This window comes from Panthera pardus, unplaced genomic scaffold (assembly GCF_024362965.1).
Source record: "Panthera pardus isolate Hobbes unplaced genomic scaffold, ASM2436296v1 HiC_scaffold_2, whole genome shotgun sequence".
Classification (NCBI taxonomy): domain Eukaryota; kingdom Metazoa; phylum Chordata; class Mammalia; order Carnivora; family Felidae; genus Panthera; species Panthera pardus.
Genome location: NW_026526765.1, coordinates 27,759,478 through 27,778,485, shown reverse-complemented (window position 1 = coordinate 27,778,485; position 19,008 = coordinate 27,759,478). Strand labels below are relative to the sequence as shown.

The 19,008-nt window shown below is 42.5% G+C and overlaps 1 protein-coding gene across 1 annotated transcript in view; it reads left to right on the top strand.

The window, feature by feature from the left end:
- Positions 1-18,772, top strand: part of AGXT2 (alanine--glyoxylate aminotransferase 2) — a 41,840-nt gene extending 23,068 nt beyond the window's left edge. The window contains exons 13-14 of the mRNA XM_019450664.2: positions 10,016-10,114; positions 18,339-18,772. Coding sequence (XP_019306209.1) covers positions 10,016-10,114; positions 18,339-18,455 — 216 coding nt within the window. The 3' untranslated portion in view covers positions 18,456-18,772. The remainder of the gene's footprint in view (positions 1-10,015; positions 10,115-18,338) is intronic.
- The last annotated feature ends 236 nt before the right edge of the window (positions 18,773-19,008 follow it).

Here is a 19,008-nt window from a genome sequence, read left to right as displayed (position 1 = left end):
GTGGGGCCAATACAAGGCTGGAATGTTTAAACAAGATTTTAAAGCTAAGGGAAGACAACAGCAAAATGAGAGTAAAATGAGACTCGGCCCTCTGGCTCCCAGGTCACAGCATCCTTATCTTCACCTTGTGTCCCAGTCAAGGTCTGTGTTAAGGCTCAGGGGAATCCATCCCAGGCCCCAACCCAGGACTCCCCTCAAAGCTATCTATGCTCCAAAGTCCAGACTCCACAGAGGAAAACCCAACAAGAGAGGAAGAGTTCTTCTCTTTCCCACTGTTCCAAATCTAGCTTCTGTGTGCTCAGAGACTCATGAACAAAAAAGTTCATCAGGACTTCACTTGTCATTGTAAAACATAGGAATCCTCCTAAATGGCCATTGATACAGTCCAAGCTAAATTATGGTACATCCATCCCACAATAGTGATATATGTGTGACATGGAAAAATGTGCAAACTCTATTATGAAAAGAATAAAATAGGCTATACGATACTATCTATTGAATGAGTTATTTTTCTCTTCCTCTGCCACTTGGTAGTTTTAAGCATGGACTCTGAAGGCAGACCACCCAGATTTACATCCCAGCTAGTCCATTCCTTAGTTCCGTTCAACGCCCGCTCAATGCCATTCACTTCCCTACATCCAATGTCACCCAAACTGTTCTCCAAGCGTGGACTGCAAGACTCTCCTCTCTATATCTACCTATGGAAATCTTAGCCTTATTCAAGATCCAGTTCTTCATCACACCTCCTCCCTAAAGCTTGCCTTTGATTCTCCCCTAGACAGGGGCTCCAGGCCTCAGAGAATCCCTGTAGCATCCACTGCCTAAAAATCTCATTTGAAAAGATCTTTCAAACCATGTATTTGTTGATTTGGTTTTCATGTACAGATAACTTCTTTTCCTAAGTTATACACTTTTGAGTCCAGGAATCACGAAGATGATAAGTATTTTCAAAGTGTTTATTGAGTGAGTTCTGGTCCTGCAACACTTCAGACCGTATTCATGTAATTAAGTAGCTCAGAACTTGCCTTAACGCTGTCCACTGTCCACCAAAACTAAAACCCCCATTTCCTGTTGGTGAGGACATAAATTAGTAGAGCCCTTTAGACAGAAATTTGTGTCAATCAGCATTTTATACACACACACACACACACACACACACACACACACAAGTTAGTCAACATACAATGTAGTCTTAGCTTCAGGAAATTTCCATGATTCATCACTTACATACCAGTACTCATCCCAAGAAGTGCCTTCCTCAATGCCCATCACCCATTTTCTCCAACCCTCCAACCTCCTCCCCCACCACATCAACCCTCAGTTTGTTCTCTGTATTTAAGAGTCTTCTATGGTTTGCCTCCCTCCCTGTTTGTTACTTACTTTTCCTTCTCTTCCCTTATAGTCTTCTGTTAAGACTTTCTCAAATTCCACATATGAGTGAATCATATGATATCTTTCTCTGAATGACTTATTTCACTTAGTATAATACCCTCCAGTTCCACCCATGTTGTTGCAAATGACAAGATTTCACTCTTTTTCACTGCCAGTAGTGTTCCATTTATACATTTACCACCTCTTCTTTATCCACTCATCAGTTGATGGATATTTGGGCTCTTTTCATAATTTGGCTATTGTTGATAGCGCTTCTATAAACACTGGGGTACATGTGCCTCTACAAATCAGCACTCCTTTATCCTTTGGATAAATTCCTAGTAGTACTATTGCTGGGTCGTAGGGTAGTTCTATTTTTAATATTTTGAGGAACCTCCGCACTGTTTTCCAGAGTGGCTGCCCAGTTTGAATTGCTACTAACAATGCAAGAGGGTTCTCCTTTCTCTACATCCTTGCCAACATCTTTTGTTTCCTTAGTTGTTAATTTTAGCCACTCTGACTGGTGTGAGGTGGTATCTCAATGTGGTTTTGATTTGTATTTCCCTCATGATGAGCAGTGTTGAGCATATTTTCATGTGTCTGTTAGCTATCTGGGTATGTTCTTTGGAAAAATGTCTGTTCATGTCTTCTGCCCATTTCTTCACTGGATTATTTGTTTTTCGGGTGTTGAGTTTGGTAAGCTCTTTATTGATTTTTGATACCCAACGTGTCATTTGCAAATATCTTCTCCCACTCCGTTGGTTGCCTTTCAGTTTTGTTTGCTTTGCTGTGCAGAAGCTTTTTATCCTGATGAGGTCCCAATAGTTCATTTTTGCTTTTATTTCCCATGCCTGTAGAGACATGTCAAGTAAGTTGCTGCGACTGAAGTCAAAGAGATTGCTCCCTGTTTTCTCCTGTAGGATTTTGATGGTTTCCTGTCTCACATTTAGGTCTTTCATCCATTTTGAATTTATTTTTGTCTATGGTGTAAGCAAGTGATCCAGTTTTATTTTTCTGTATGTCGCTGTCCAGTTCTCCCAGCACCATTGCTGAAGAGACTATCTTTCTTCCACTGGATACTCTTTCCTGCTTTGTCAGAGTTTAGTTGGCCATATATTTATGGTCCATTTCTGGATTCTCTATTCTATTCCATTGGTCTATGTGTCTCTTTTTGTGCCAATAATTTACTGTCTTGATGATTACAGCTTTGTAATACAGGCTAAAGTCCGGGATTGTGATGTCTCCAGCTTTGGGGTTTTTTTTTTTTCAACATTACTTTGGTTTAGGGTCTTTTCTATTTCCATATAAATTTTAGGATTGTTCGTTCTAGCTCTGTGAGGAATGCTGATGCTATTTTGATTGGGATTGCATTGAATTTGTAGATTTCTTTGGGTAGTATCGACATTTTAACAATATTTGATCTTCCAATCCATGAGCATGAAATATTTTTCCATTTCTTTGTGTCTTCTTCAATTTCTTTCATAAGCTTTTTATGGTTTTCAGCAGATTTTTCACCTCTTTGGTTAGGTATATTCCTAGGTAGGTATCTTGTGGTTTTTGGTACAATTGTAAATAGGATCGATTCCTTCATACCACTTTCTGTTGTTTCGTTATTGGTATATAGAAATGCAACCAATTTCTGTAAATTGATTTTATATCCTGCAGCTTTGCTGAATTCATGTATCACTAGCAGTTTTTTGGTGGAGGTTTTCAGGTTTTCCATGTAAAGTATCATGCCATCTGTAAAGAAAATTAACTTCTTTGCAATTTGGATGCCTTTTATTTCATTTTGTTATATGATTGGTGAGGCTAGAACTTCCAGCTCTATGTTAAACAACAGTGGTAAGAGTGGACATCCCTGTTGTGTTCCTAACCTCAGGGGGATAGCTCTCAGTTTTTCCACATTGAGGATGATATTAGCTGTGCGCTTTTGATATATGGCTTTTGTGATGTTAATGTATGTTCCTTCTATCCCAACTTTCTTGAGGGCTTTTATTAAGAAAGGATGCTGTATTTTCCCAAACACTTTTTCTGCATCTATTTACAAGATCATATCATTTTTATGTTTTCTTCTATTAATGTGATGTATCACATTGATTGATTTGCAAATATTGAGCCGGCCCTGGAGCCCAGGAATGGATCCCACTTGATCATGGTGAATAATTCTTTTAATATAATGTTGAATTTGATTTTCCAGTACCTTGTTGAGAATTTTTGTGTCCATGTTCATCAGGGATATTAGCCTGTACTTCTCCTTTTTTAGTGGGGTCTTTGTCTGGTTTGGGAATCAAGGTAATGCTGGCTTCATAGAATGAGTCTGGAAGTTTTCCTTCCATTTCTTTTTTTTTTTGCAACAACTTGAGGGAAATAGGTATTAACTCTGCTTTAAATGGCTCATAGAATTCCCCTGGGAAGCCATCTGGCCCAGTACTCCTATTTGTTGGGAGATTTTTGATAACCAATTCAATTTATTCATGGATTACGGGTCTGTTCAAATTTTCTATTTCTTCCCTGTTTAAAGTTTTGGTAGTGTGTGGGTGTCTAGGAGTTTGTCCATTTCTTCCAGATAGTCCAGTTTGTTGGCATATAGTTTTTCATAGTATTCTCTAATAATTGTTTGTATTTCTGTGGTGTTGGTTGTGATCTCTACTCTTTCATTCGTGATTTTATCTACTTGGGTCCTCTTTCTTTCTTTTCTTGTTGTGACCTCTGGCTAGGGGTTTATAAATTTTGTTTATTCTTCCAAAAAACCAGCTCTTAGATTCATTGATCTCTTCTGTCTTTTCAGATTCTATATAGCTTATTTCTGCTCTAATCTTTGTTATTTCTCTTCTTCTTCTGCCCTTTGGACTTTCTTTGCTGCTGGCTTTCTAGCTCCTTTAGGTGTGAGGTTAAGTTCTGTATTTTATACTTTTCTTTCTTCTTAAGATAGCCCTGGATTGCAATGTATTTTCCTCTTAAGACTGCCTTTGCTGCATCCCAAAAGATTTGGGTGGTCATGGTTTCATTTTCATTGGCTTCCACATATTTTTAAATTTCTTCTTTAATTTCCTGGTTGATCCACTCATTCTTTGTAGGATTTTATTTAAGTTCCATGTATTTGGGGGCTTTCCACATTTTTTCTTGTGGTTGACTTCAAGTTTCATAGAGTTGTGATATGAATACATGCATGGTATGATCTCAATCCTTTTTTGTTGAGACCTAGTACGTGATCTATTTTGGAGGATGTTCCTTGTGCACTCGAGAAGAATGTATATTCTGATCCTTTTGTATGAGAAGTTCTGAATATATGTGTTAAAACCATTTGGTCCAATGTGTCATTCAGAGCTATTGTTTCCTTATTGATTTTCTGCCTATATGATTTGTCCATTGTTGTAAGTGAAGTATTAAAGTCACCTACAATGATGGTATTATATCTAATTATGTATTTATGTTTGTGATTGTTTTATATATTTGGATACTTCCACATTGGGGGCATAAATATTTATAATTGTTAGCTCTTCTTGATGGATAGACCCCTTAATTATGATATCATGCCCTTCTTCATCTCTTGTTACAGTATTTGTTTTAAAATCTAATTTGTCTGATATAAGTATGGCTACTGCAGCTTTCTTTTGACATCCAGTAGCATGATAGATGGTCTCCATCTGCTCACTTTCAATCTGCAGATGTCCTCATGTCTAAAATTAGTCTCTTGTAAGCAGCCTACGGATGGATCTTCTTTCTTTATCCATTCTGATACCCTATGCCTTTTGATTGGGGCGTTTAGTCCATTTAAATTCAGAGTGATTACTGAAAGATATAGATTTAGTGTCATTGTGTTATCTGTAGATTTTGTGTTTGTGGTGATGTCTCTGGTCCTTTGTGGTCTTTGATGCTTTCCACTCACAGAATCCCCCTTAGGATCTCCTGCAGGGCTGGCTTAGTTCTTGTTTGTCTGGGATAGTCTTTATCTCTCCTTCCATTCTGAATGACAGCCTTGCTGGATAAAGGATTCTTGGCTGCATGTTTTTCCTATTCAGCACATTGAACATTTCCTACCACTCTTTTCTGGCCTGTCAAGTTCAGTGGACAGGTATGCTACTACCCTTATGTGACTACCCTTGTAGGTTAAGAAACTATGACCCTTGTAAGTTAAGGCCTGTTTGTCCCTAACTGCTTTCAAAATTCTCTCTTATCTTTGTATTTTGCCAGTTTCACGATAATATGTCATGAAGTTGACCTGTTTTGTTGATTTTGAAAGGAGTTCTCTGTTCCTTTTCAACTTGAATGTCTCTTTCCTTTCCAAATTAGGGGAGAGCTCATCTATAATTTGTTCAAATAAACCTTCTGCCCCTTTCTCTCTTTCTTCTTCTTCTGGAACTCCTGTGATAGGGATATTATTTTTTCATTGAATCACTAGGTCTCTAATTCTCTCCTCAGGGTCCAGTAATTCATTTTCCCTCTGTTTTTCAGCTTCATCATTTTACATAATTTTATCTTCTATTTCACCTATTCTCTCCTCTGCTTCTTCCATCCTTGCTGTCACTGCGTCTATTTTTCAACTTGTTTACAACATTTCTTAATCCATCATGACTATTTTATTAGGTCTTTGATCTATGCAGCAATAGATTCTCTGCCATCTTCTATGCTTTATTCAAGCCCAGCTACTAGTCCTATGACTGTTATTCTGAATTCTTGTTCAGATATATCGTTTATATCTGTTTTGAGCAATTCTCTGGCTGTCATTTCTTCCTGGAATTTCTTTTGAAGAGAATTCTTCCATTTCAAGATTTTGGCTAGGTTTCTGTATTTTATGTGTTTTAATAGCTTGTTATACATCCTGCATCTGTGAGTACTACTATATTAAAAAAGGGTCATATATTGTCCAAGGTCTGGCACTTTAGGAAGTGTTTTTGGAGTGTGTTGCATGCACTCTCTTGTTGTGACTTTGGCTGCTCTATCCCACTGCTTGTGATGGTGGATTGTTTGCATCTTCCATCAGGTGTTCTTTGCTTTGTTCGTTGAAGTAACCCTAGAAAAAAGGTAAGGGGAGGGGGGACCTTATCCCATCACAAAGAGAAAAATGAAAGGGAAAAAAAGACCAGGCAGAGAATCAAAGAAACTATAAAGCTTGACCAAGAGAGAGAGAGAGAGAGAGGAAAATAAAGAAGGAGACACAGAAAAGGTGTAATAATAATAGAGTAAAAATGCCTGATTAAACAAAAAACCAGAACAGAGAAAGAAAGAAAGAAAGAAAGAAAGAAAGAAAGAAAGAAAGAAAATAGGTAGATATTAAGAATTGGCCAAAAAATCAAATCAGAAAGTATGAGCCTGATTCCAATGGGAGGAAAGAAAAAAAAGAGGAGGGTAGAAAGAAAAAGAAGGGAAAAAAGAAGAGAAGGAAAGAAAAGAAAAGAGAAAAAAAACAGACTAACATGCAAAACCACAGGACAATTGTCTGTTGGTGCCTGGAACCAGTGGCTGTGTGGGTCTGGAGGAGAGGCCATCTGGTTTGGTCAGCACCAGTCCTGCTCTAGTAGATAAGTGGTTACCAGGCACGGAGGGGTGGGGTTTCATGTAAGCAGGTCCCACCTCCACTGAGGGCCACTGTCCTGTTCCCTGAAGCCCCCCGTGTTGGTGACGGGGAGAAAGACAGCAACACCCCAGTCTCTTCTCCCCGGACCAGGTGTCTCAAGCCACGTCGTTCAGGCAGCCTTCACAGAATCGTGCAGGCAGGTGCTGTAGATTGTGTAGCAAGGCCAGCCCCCACAATCTACAGCACCTGCCAGGCACTCGGCTGGTATTGAAAACCCAATGTTTTAAAGGATCCTGCTCCACAAGGACCTGTTTCTGGGGTAGTGCCACTCTGCCCATCTGACAAATGGTCTCCAGTCCCACAGTACTCAAGGGAAGGGACTGCTCTCTCCCTGGGCACTCTGAGTTTGCTATTCCCCTCCCCGCCCCAGGCCCCCACACATGGTGGTGGCTCTGGTCCAGAGAAAGTCAGGCACCCCTGAAAACTCTGATCTTCAGCTCCTATGGTCATTTGCAAAGTAGAGCAATACAGAGAAGGCTCCCTCTGTATTTCTTGTTCCCCGGTCCATGGTGTGGAGAGGTTTTTCTCTCGTCTTAACAAAACCACAGAACCACAATCCACAGCTTCTCTTTCTCTCCCTTTTGTCACTCCACAGAAGGGGTCACCTCCCCTCCATTCCTACCCCACCTGTTTTATCTCTTCCAATCCACATACGTGCACCTCTGCCCCGCCAGGCTGTCTCCGTCCACCTGGGGAGATGTTTCTGTCACTCCGCAGACTGTATTCCTGGGTATTCCAAGTGTTCTGACCTCAACACAGCTGTGTCTGAGGGAAGCAGGAAGCCCAGGTCCCCCTACGTCTCTGCCATCTTAACTCCTGCCCCTAAAAATCTATCAAGATTTTAAATGTATGCCTTTTGAGCTGGCAATTCCTCACCTAGAAATATGTCCTGAACAAATATTCACGGAAGTGTGTGATGATATAGACGAGCAGGGTTGTTTGCAGGACTGTTTACAATCATAAAAAAAATGGAAATGACATAACTGTCCAATGTTAGACGATGAAACAAATTACTCTACCAAAGAACTGAAATACTAGGTAACCTTTAAGCTGAGGTCCAAATAAGATGACATGGAAAGATGTCCATGATATATTGTAAATTGTAAAAAGCAAATTGAAAGACATTATAAAGTATGACTTCTTTTTTTTTTTTTTAATATGCATAGGGATGTATTTGTGCAGAGAGAAAAAGAGTCTGGTTCACATGAAATTATCAACAGGAGGTGAACCTAGGAGGACGATTGGGGGAGTGGAACCTCCATTTTTCCTTTATGTACTTCCATTCTGGTATAAGGCTTTATTCTCCATAACCATGGATTACTTTTATAATTACTTAAATGCTGATTAACAACAACAGCAACAAAGATAAACATGAAGCTACATTCCACACCCAACGAGAGGTCCGTTACTAACATTCCCACTTGGTTATCAAGCAGCTGGGACATAGGCTTGAGCACGGCACCTGGGCAGGCTGTCCTGGGCTTTGCCGCAGAGTTTCCAGCCCTGCTTTTCTCTGCGGCATGCGTACAAGATGTTCAGTCATAGCAGCTGAGGCCAGGGGATGAGAAAATGGGCAAGGGAGCAGGGAGGGGGCTGGCCCAGTCCAGAGGCTAAATGTCACCTTTCCAGATCCTCACTAGCCACCAAGGCCCCAGCTTCCCCGCAGCTTCCCTGTAGGAAACCTTTCCAGAGGGTGCTGAGCGCCTCTGACCTCTCATTATTCCCACACCACGTGTGCCCACTTTATGGCTCTCACAGTTTGCCTCCATTATTTTGTCATATTTTAGTCTTCCCTGTCTACTAGATGAGAACATCAGCGACAGGCAGGAGTGTGTGATGACATTTCAGGATCAATGAGAAGATCCTGGCCTTGTCCCTGATCCCAGGTCCTCATTACTAGCACTCTGCAAGTTTAAATATGATTTTCCTTATCTTAAAGCTTTGAGTCAGGCAAAAATGTGAGCATCTCCAGGAGGTGTGGCCTTACTCTGCTGGGACACTGAGACTTAAGCAAGAATGAAGGTTTGGGGGACAGTGCGGGGAGGGGATGTGTACCAAACTTTAGAGGTAGGGTGGGTAGGAAGACCCGAGGAGCACAAAGCTGGGACCCCTGGAGGGAGCTCTCCTCTGCCTCACAAGGATGGCAGGAGCTGGTCCACGAGCCAGGATCAAGCCTCATGCATCTGAAACCAGAGAACCAGACCCCTGCTGATGTCTCACCACAGCCGTGCCGCAGAAGAGAGACCCGCGGCGGTGGCCGTGCTCAGCACCCAAGACAGGATCGCAGCAGTAATTCCCAGGGTGGGCACCTGCTGGGCATTTTACAAGCCCAGATGCCTAGGCCTGCCCCAAGTCTCCTCATCCCATAGGCTGAGCCTGAGCCCCGAATGTCTGCGGTTTGAAAAGACCTCCAGGTCAGGCAGATACACAGACTTGAAACGACTAAGTCAACAGGAGGCATTTGTAATCAGGCTCAGAAGACAGACACATAGAAAGGGCACCGGCCCCCAGCCCAGTGCCACCAAAGCAGTACTGGCCTGTCTGGACCCCCAGGGAGAGACCAACTTCAGATACCTGGTAACCTGAAAGAGCTTCTTGCCCCCCACCCCCACCCCGAAGTGCTTACCTTTCCTAACCCTGGAGGATTAAGTGTTGGGGGAGAAGGAGCAAATTCCACAAGCCAGGGAGATGAGACAGTCTTCCCACCCCAGCCGCCCAGGCCAAGCTGTGGCCCAGGGAAGGCCTGGATTGTTCCTGCCCCAGTATAACTTTGGAGCCATCTCCCGGACTTTGAAATGAGCCCTTTACATGAGCAAAACAAAGCGAAGAGTTGAGAATAAAGCCCCCTCCAAATCTGGCTAGGAAAGAACCAAGCTCCTGGGATAACTGTTAGCAGAGCTAAGAGTCACTAGCCATCTGCATTCGCCTTCAGTTTTATTTTTGAGAATTTGGGATGAATTGGAATAAAAACTAATATTTATTGCTTGAGTTGCTTTTTTCTCTCTCTCTCTGATAGATGATGTCTTTAACAATTCAAATCCAAATAGGAGATATTTTTGTTCGCAGATGGGTCGCCAACCACTTCCCCAGGAAGAAGTAAATCAAATCCATGAGGACTGCAAACGCATGGGGCTTATAATTGGCAGAGGTGGCATTTTTGCCCAGGTAAGAGTAAGACCGGTCTTTACCTACCCCTTTAGTTAGGCGTCTCCCTGATGTCCCAGTGCTGGTCACTTTGCTTCACCACCCGGCCCCACTTCCTCTGGGCACAGAGCTCAGGTATTTTCAAGAGAAAAGTGCAGGGAGGCCTTCAGACCACTAGAGGGCGCTGTGTCCAAGAGGTTTCATTATGGCAGCTCTCCGAGGAGGGTCTTAGAAGGCACAAAAAGATGCACCCGCAAAGCAGAGGATTTCCAGTATAGGTCACAGTACAGTCATCACAATCATGCAATAACTAGTTTGTCTCCTGTATGAATTGGTTCTAATCCTGTAAAAGCAATGCTAGTCCTTCTTAACCCAGCCTTGGGCTCTGACTTTGAGGACCCTAAACCTGCTGGGACATAGTGGCCACTGTGCCCAGGAGCAACCTGAACGTGCTGGCCCAGGTGACCCTGCTAGACAGGTGGGGAACCACACTGGTTGGGTCCCTAATGAGAACCCAGAACCTGCCACTCGCAGTGCCCTTCACCCTGAAGCTGGAGATGCAGAGACCAGCTCTCCCTGCTTGCTTCCTGGAAAGGCCAAGTACAGCCCCAGTCAGGTGTGGGCCCTGGTGTGACCCTGCCCTGTGGGCATGCTCTGCTGCTGTCACTGGAGCCCTCTCCCAAATCTCTTATACCAGCGGGGCCCTCCCCCTGACGTGGTTCCAGGGCAGAAATTTAAGATTTAGGGTAGCTCTTGCTCCTCCCTTAATTTTTTTTGTCCTTTGTCTTCTTTCTTTCCCATTTTCAACGTCAATCATTCTTCCCAGTTTCCCTGCTCCATTTCTACTTCTCTCTTTAGTTCAGTGAACACTCTTGCCTCCTACTTCTCCAAGAAAATGGAAGCTCTTAAAGAAGGTCTCTGTAAACTCATCTGTCCCCACCTCCATTTTTTAAATTTTTTATTTATTTTTGAGAGAGAGAGAGAGAGAGTGTGTGTGTGTGTGTGTGTGAGAGAGAGAGAGAGAGAGAGCAGGGGAGGGGCAGAGAGAGAGTGAGACACAGAATCCAAAGCAGGCTCCAGGCTCTGAGCTGTCTGAGTGGGACTCGAACCCATGAACCATTAGATCATGACCTGAGCACAAGTCGGAAGCTCAACCGACTGAGCCACCCAGGCGCCCCAGCCCACATCCATTGTTTACTTCCTTTCTGGAAGATTCGGGGAATGAGGAGTCTCTCCTGTTCAGATTTAGATCTTCTACCTGTGCTCTTGACCCTTGACACTCTCTACCTTTGTTCAAGGGGACATCACTGTGTTCTTTTGTGTCTATAAGTTTTCCTTAACTTCCCCTGAAGCCTGTTAAGAAATAGCCCCCCAAAAAAGGCCATCAAGCAAAACCAGAATGAGCACTTTTGCTGGGAGAGTCTTGATACTTTTTTTTCCTTGACCTGGTCACAAATATTTTTCTGTACAGATCAGAGCAATTTAATGATTAGAAATCCTAAGACCTGTAACTTATCAACATGAAACAACTGTTTACCTACTTAGTTATTTCTTAGTTATATGGAAAACAATTAAGTGCTAGACAGCAGTTGCTACGCTGGATACGAAAGTTATAATGATAAATAAAATCCAGTCACTGGAGCTGGCAGGAGAGAAAGACATAGAAAGAGCAAATTACAGTACAATGTAGTAAACTCATGGACAGCTATAGAAAGGGGTATTACAGGAGGAAAGAGAAGGGACTCCCAGCCCAGACTTTCTAGCTAAGCTGAGCCTGTGTTACACAATGAGATAAACACTCAAAGCATGTATAGAAACGTTACAGAGGGCAAAGAGCTGCGAGGGCACCAGTGTGATTGAAGCAGAAGGGAGGCAGTGAATGGTAATAACACAAAGCCTTAATGCTTGTCACTCTTGAAAACACTTTGCATTGACACAGCGAATGCTCTCAACCAGCCTATGAAAGAAATACTATTATTCTAATGTGACAGATGAAGCAAAAGGAGCACAGAGAGGTCAGGTAAATTACCCCAGTCACACAGCCAGTGAGTGGCAGAACCAGGATCTAGACTCAGGCGGTCTGATCTCTGAATCTTTGCTCTGAAGAGAAGAACCCAAGGGGGCAAGCCTGGGGGCCTTGAGTCGGGAGGGGGGGGGGGTGCTGATGGTGTAGTGGAGCTGTGGTTTTAAGGTGGCAAGAATGAGTGCAGCTTTGAACATGCTGCCTTAAGACAGGAGGGCCTTCCTGGAGAGACCTTTTACTCTGCCTGCCTCAAGTATTTGTCAGTGGGCTGCAGGTTATAAGGAAATTTAATTTCATCTGCCATTTTCTCCTGCCTTTGTTTCCCATATCACATGACCCTCCCCTCCATAGCGAGGTGGGGGATGAAAGCAAGAAGGAAATGGTAGATAAAATCAAATTTCCTTATGACCTGCAGCCCCCTGACAAATATTTGAGGCAAATACAGAGTATTCTCCAGGAACTCCTTAACGTCTTAATGCTAATGATTTGCTAGAAGGAAAAACAACCTTAGCTTGACAATAGCAAGGCCCCTGGCATCTTCAGAGTCCTCTTTAGCATATGAAAGTCTTCTTGGAAACCTCCTTTTTTTGCCTTTACCTCCCCCAACTCCATAGTATGTAACCAGTCACTCCTCACAAGCCGAGCACAGCTCTTTCTGCCCACGGTCCTGTCCCCGTGCTTTAATAAAATCACCTTTTTTGCACCGAAGACATCGCAAGGATTGTTTCTTGGCTGTCAGCTCCAGACCCCCACCAACACTTCAAAACCCCGTCAGCTCTGGCTGGAGTGCTGTCAGAAGGTTGACAGAGGCAGAGGCCAGACTGCAGTGGGTTGGGATGGAGGGCAGAGTGAAAAATAGTGCCTAATAAGCATTAACCAGTCTTTTTAGTAAGTTTGGATGAAAAGAGACAATAGCATTCGTATGGTAGCTAGAAGTGGGGGTGGGGGGGTCGACAGATTTGTATCTGGTGTGGTTTGAATTTGTGTTAGCAGAGCTTTACGTCTGCTTGTTTATAGGCTGAGGAGGATTGAGAAATTGGAGATTTAAGAGAACGGGATGCTTGAGACATCGTTGATGCGGGAGCATAAGGCAAGCTAAAGGAAAAGCACAAGCTATCACACACCCCACCCCCACCCCTCAACCCCACCCGGCATGTGGGGTACGTGTAATATTCCTCAGGAGCTCCTGGCTGCCAGAGAACAAAGGAAAGGACAGAAAACAAATGGTTAAAATGATAGGATTTCCATCAGTACTAATATCTTAGTACAATTACAAAAAAGGGGGGCAATCTTATCAATACCCTAAAGTCCAGGACCCCCCCCCCCCCACTGTCTTAATGCTTTGCAGGAGGAAAAGCAACCTTAACTTGACAATGGCTAGGCTTCCAGAAATCTATGAGCCTTTAGCATATGGAAAATCCCTTTAAGAAACTTCCTCTTGACTTTACCTCCCCCAACTTCACAGTATGTAACTGGTCATTCTTCACTCTTCACCTTTTTGCACCAAAGATGTCTTCAAGAATTCTTTCTTGGCCGTCAGCTCCAAACCCCACCATCACCCAAAACCCCATCATCTTCAATGCAAGACGGGTGGTTTTATTAAAGCACAGGGTAAGGACCCATGGGCAGAAAGAGCTGCACTGGGGTTGTATAAGATTTTCTATCCTGTGGAGAGGAGGGTGATGTTAGGGCTCCAGGGAATTGAGTGTATAGGCTTCTAGAGTTTGCTTTTTTTCTTGTAAATCATTAAGACAGTTGCAGACTGAGGGAGACTCACGTGCTGCCAGACTGTGATATCTATCAGTTAACCACTTGGTTTTCCTTTTCTTTTGTTCTTGCCCAGTCAGGAGTGCCTGAGGAAAGTCACACATTGTGCTTTGCCCTCAGCTTGACTTTTGCTCCCTCAGCATTTCCCCCTGAACAATTCTGACCCTTAAATCTTTACGGTTGTTGAAGGCGGAAGGTCTTATCTTCTGTAACTTCTTCCTGCTGAGTGGGAGCATAGAGACATTTCTATCTACAGGTCAACATTGGTCAGTCAGAGAATGTATAGGAAAGTTATGAAGGACAGAGGCAGCTGAATCCAACATGGGCAACGTACATGAACCTCCTTGAGTAGAAAGGATCATCTGTTGGCTTGAAGATACTGTAGCGATGGAGTCTTGGCACCAGGAAGGGAGACGTGGGAGAAAATAGCAAAACATAATTAAATAACAAAAAGCACAAATAAGAGTCCTTTGGTAGTGGACAAAAATCCTCTTCCAGTCCAGGAGTATAACCAATCATGAAAGGCAAGAGTGGGATCATTTAAAATGCTAATTTGAGTATTCATGTCAGTTAGAAACCCAGAAATATTTTTGTGACAATCTGGAATGTATACAGAGCTTTCTGTAGCTATGAGAGCACGAGCTCCCCCTTGTGCAGCAGTTAGAACATCTAATGCCATTCTGTTTCGTAGAACTGTTTTATGCATTTGGGTTATTTCAGTGTGTAATAATGTAATGCTATTTTGAGAGTCATTTAAGGCTTTAATTGTGTAACAGTTCATGTTAGCCATCATATAGTCTCTGTTTTGTTTAGTAAGCAATCAGGTAATTAATAAGAGGTGCATTTTATAGAAACAAAAGAAAAATATAGGTTAATGGTTGGAGCAAATTACAAGCCCAGTGTCAAAGTCCCGAGCGCTGCCAGTGAGATGTTTAGATGTAGGCTTGAAGCGTCCTCACATGGAGCCTGATGTAGGGCTGGAACCCATGAACTGTGGGATTGTGACCTGAGCCAAATCCAAGGGTCACACACTTAACCCACTGAGCCACCCAGGCACCCCATGAATTGTTCTTTTAGTTGTATGGCCCTGGGGGGGGTACATAATACGACCCAGTAGGGACCTTCCCATTTCAGATTTAAGTCTCCTGCTGTATTAGATTTCCACTCTTTTAAATAAACCATGTCCCCTGGGCTTATATGGGGTCAGTTGCTCGTTACTGTCAGGTCAGGTTTAGGGAGGATATGGTTTGCATATTCATTTAGAGCTTTATTCATTAACCTGGCTTCAAGCGACTAATTTAATAAAGCACTATGGTCTTTATCTACTTATAGGTCTATGGTGAAAAAAGGCCTTTCATATACAATTGTTGGGGGAATCCATCCCATTTTCCAGTTGTTCAAACAATCCTATGCCCATGGGGTCTTGTTATTATCCTCAGAGAATGACAAGCAAGAAAATTGTCTGTCTGTGAGCTATTGTGGCAGTTTCTTTGAAATTTACCTCGTTGTCCAGCATCAGTTCTTAGGGCTTTTAAGAAAAAGATAGTTTTAGTGTTTAATGACTTTAAGTCAAGAGAATAGAAGAAGATTAGAAATATTAGTTGGAGAGCCATAGCCAAATATGTGAGGAAACCAGAAGAATTCAGGATCTAGTCTAGTTTACAATAAATAGTGTTAAAATTTAATATCTACGGAGATGTGTTATTGAAACATAATTTTTCTCTATAATTACCCTCATTTTCATAGATTGCAAAATTAAGACTAATTTGTTTGTAAAATGATATACACAAGCTCAGCAAGTACAGTGATGGATCATAAAGATCTTTTAAAATTTGCTTTGCTGGAACTTTTCGTAAGGAATCTCGACTGAACTTTTAGTAGCCCCTCTAGGCAGAAGCCAGGCCAAATACAGGCCATCAGACAGGACTGCAGTACCTGCAGATGTGGGCAGATTCCTCTTCTCGAGGTCCCCAAATATCCTGAGGTTCCTGCACCTGCCAGGAAGTGACCTTCTTTACTCACCTGGTGAGGCTGCTGTAAGCAAAGTATCAGGCCAATATTTCAAGGGGATTTAGGGGCGCCTGGGTGGCTCGGTCGGTTAAGCATCCGACTTCAGCTCAGGTCACGATCTCACGGTTCGTGAGTTCGAGCCCCGCGTCGGGCTCTGTGCTGACAGCTCAGAGCCTGGAGCCTGTTTCGGATTCTGTGTCTCCCTCTCTCTCTCTGCCCCTCCCCTGTTCATGCTCTGTCTCTCTCTGTCTCAAAAATAAATAAACGTTTAAAAAAAAATATATTAAAAAAAAAAATCAAGGGGATTTATGGCTCCTTGTTTCATAAAGTCAACCTTAGTTCCTTAAAGCTGTCTGGTCATAGCTGAGTCTATGCATGTCTCTCAAACATGACATTCCAGTCAAAGTCTGGATAAAATGACCAATGTATCCAGTGGTGTCCTGTTACAAGGAGAACAGATGCTTATTGAACTTAATGCAAATAACTGTGATTTTGCCACGGAAGAAAGAATACTCACTGAGACTTTTTGAATTTCAGAGGCTTCAGGTAGAAAGAAAAGTTAAATGCTTCAATTTGTTTACAAAGGAATACTTTATCACATTTCTGTATTTCATGGATATCTTAAGAGAAAGTTTCCTTAATCTGGAAGAGCAAACGTTAGAGAACCAGCAATGTTTCAAACCAGAGTCACAAAAACCTATCAATCAGCATCTTCTTCAGTTCATTTAGTTCCATGTTACTAATTCTTACTCAGTTTGAATGCAGCTTTTAGTTAGTTCTGGAAATTCTTACCCATTTTAGTTTTATGATCTTAAAGATACTAAATATCACACCAAATACGTAAATCAGCAAATTAACACAACAAATAAAGTAAACCTAATTGGGCAAAAAGACTTCCTTTACAAGTTAAATCTTGGGGAAGTTTGTTTAAAAAGCTCAGAAATAAAAATAAATAAATAAATAAAAAATAAAATGAAAAGCTCACAAAGAGGTTTTTCAGGTTTTTGTTGTTGTTGTTTCAGTTCAGAGCCCACTTTAGATCCTCTGTCCCTTTCTCTCTGCCCTTTCCCTGCCTGCACTCTCTCAAAAATAAAATTAAAACATTAAAAAGAAAAAAAAAAAAGAATTTTTATCCTGTGGAGGGGAGGGTGATGTTAAGGCTCCAGGAAATTGAGTCTATAGGCTTCTGGAGATTGTCGTTTTTCTTTTAAATCATTAAGACGGTTGCAGACTGACGAGACTATCATCAGTTAACTGATCTCTATCAGTTAACCATGTTTTCCCTTTCCTTTGTTCTTGGGCAGCCAGGAGTGCGTGAGAAATGACACATATATCCCACCTGGAGAGAGAGGGTTACAGGGTGTTAGTTTGTGCCTTTCCCTCAGCTTGCCTTTTGCTCCTTCATCAGGAGTATCCAGGGCCAAGGGCACAGGCAGAAATTTTGGAGTTAAATAGTAAAGACACCTAGTTCTGTTCACCTTCAGGCGGGGATGGAAGAATGGATGTGGGAGCAAACAAGTTTATAGAAAGATCTTTCCTGACAGCTTCTGAGAAGCATGAGGCAAGGTTGTCTATGAAACAGAGTGAGAGGCGTAGGAGTTGGAGAAAATTGAGAAGGATGATAAAAGTTTAGAATGGGGAAGGAAGCTGACAGAAGACCAGAGAAATTTCTGAACCAGCAGAAGTTGGAGACTGAAAATCTAATGGTGTCAGTCTCCCCAGCAGTAAGGTTTTCTCCAACACTTCCCGCCTGCCATGTTGGAGCCGTGTGGTTCAATCACAGCTTTGACCAAGGTTGGAACCTGTGTGTGTGGGTGCAGCAGCAGAAGGTGGGGTGCACACGAAATGAGGGGGCAAGTGAGAAAGTAGTTCCAACAATCAACGACACTGGCTGGGCAGGAAAAGGGAAGACACTGAGTGGGGCAAAGACCTGAAGCTATGGAGGATTGAGGAGACTGAAGTTTTCATGAAAAGGGTAGATGTCATGGGAGTCAGAAATTGGGTTATCCCTGGCAAAGAGGAAGCTTGCAGCACTGGCCTTGGGTGGGAACCGATGCAGAGATGAAGTTTCTGGGAGTTGTGGCCATCAAGAAACTGAGATGCTAGTTTGTAGGGCTGTATCCGGGACATGGAGGTCACCCTCAGTGCCTGCAGAAATGGAGTGTAGATCAGTGCCTAAGACCTCAGTGAAGGAGGTAGAAAAACCAGGAGGTGAGCAGATGACAAAAAACGGAAGAGGGGCAGAGCCAGATGGTACCAGAATTTTTATGAGACTAAAAGATGAATGGCTTGGGTATGGCATTGGGAAGGAAGGAGACCAACCCAGGAGGGAAACGCAAGAAATGTCATAAAAATAAGGTTTTAGATTCTTAGCTTAGTGCATTTTCTCAGAGTTATATTTGATTCTAGGATGATCTGCTGCTCTATTTTCCTTTGTCTCCCCAGACCTTCCGCATCGCGCCCTCGATGTGCATCACTAAACCAGATGTTCATTTTGCAGTGGAAGTATTTCGGTCTGCCTTAATCCAACACATGGAGAGAAGAGCTCAACAAAATTCTTAAAGATAAAAAACCATAAGCTTCAAGAACTTCCCACTTATGTTCAAGGGTTAATTTGAGGAATTCAATTATATAATTGGTATATGTTGTCCAAGACATGGTTGACTGACTACCAACCACATTTGTTACCAAAGCCCCTATTATCTAGAGACATCTGTCCTTCAGGAAGAGATCTCTATCCCTAGCTCAGAGAATGAATCTTAATTAGTTTAGGTTAGTAATGGTAATTTAATTTCATTTTGCCAGCAGTTGGTTTATGCATGACATCTGACATATTTGGGGACAATAAATCCTGAAGAAAAGTATTTTGATGGACATGACTTCAGGCAAAGGTTTCTTTATCCTTCATTCTTCATCATCAGAAGACACGTCTTCTTGAACTGGGCATCTTATGTCATGATGGAACTGCTCAAATCATGTCAGCCATTTTCAGGCCATGAAGACAAAACTTCTTTGCTAGGGTTGGAAGGTAGAAACAAGCCGAGTCTAGGGGCGCCAACATTGGCTCAGGTCATGATCTCCCAGTCCATGGGTTCAAGCCCCACATCGGGCTCTG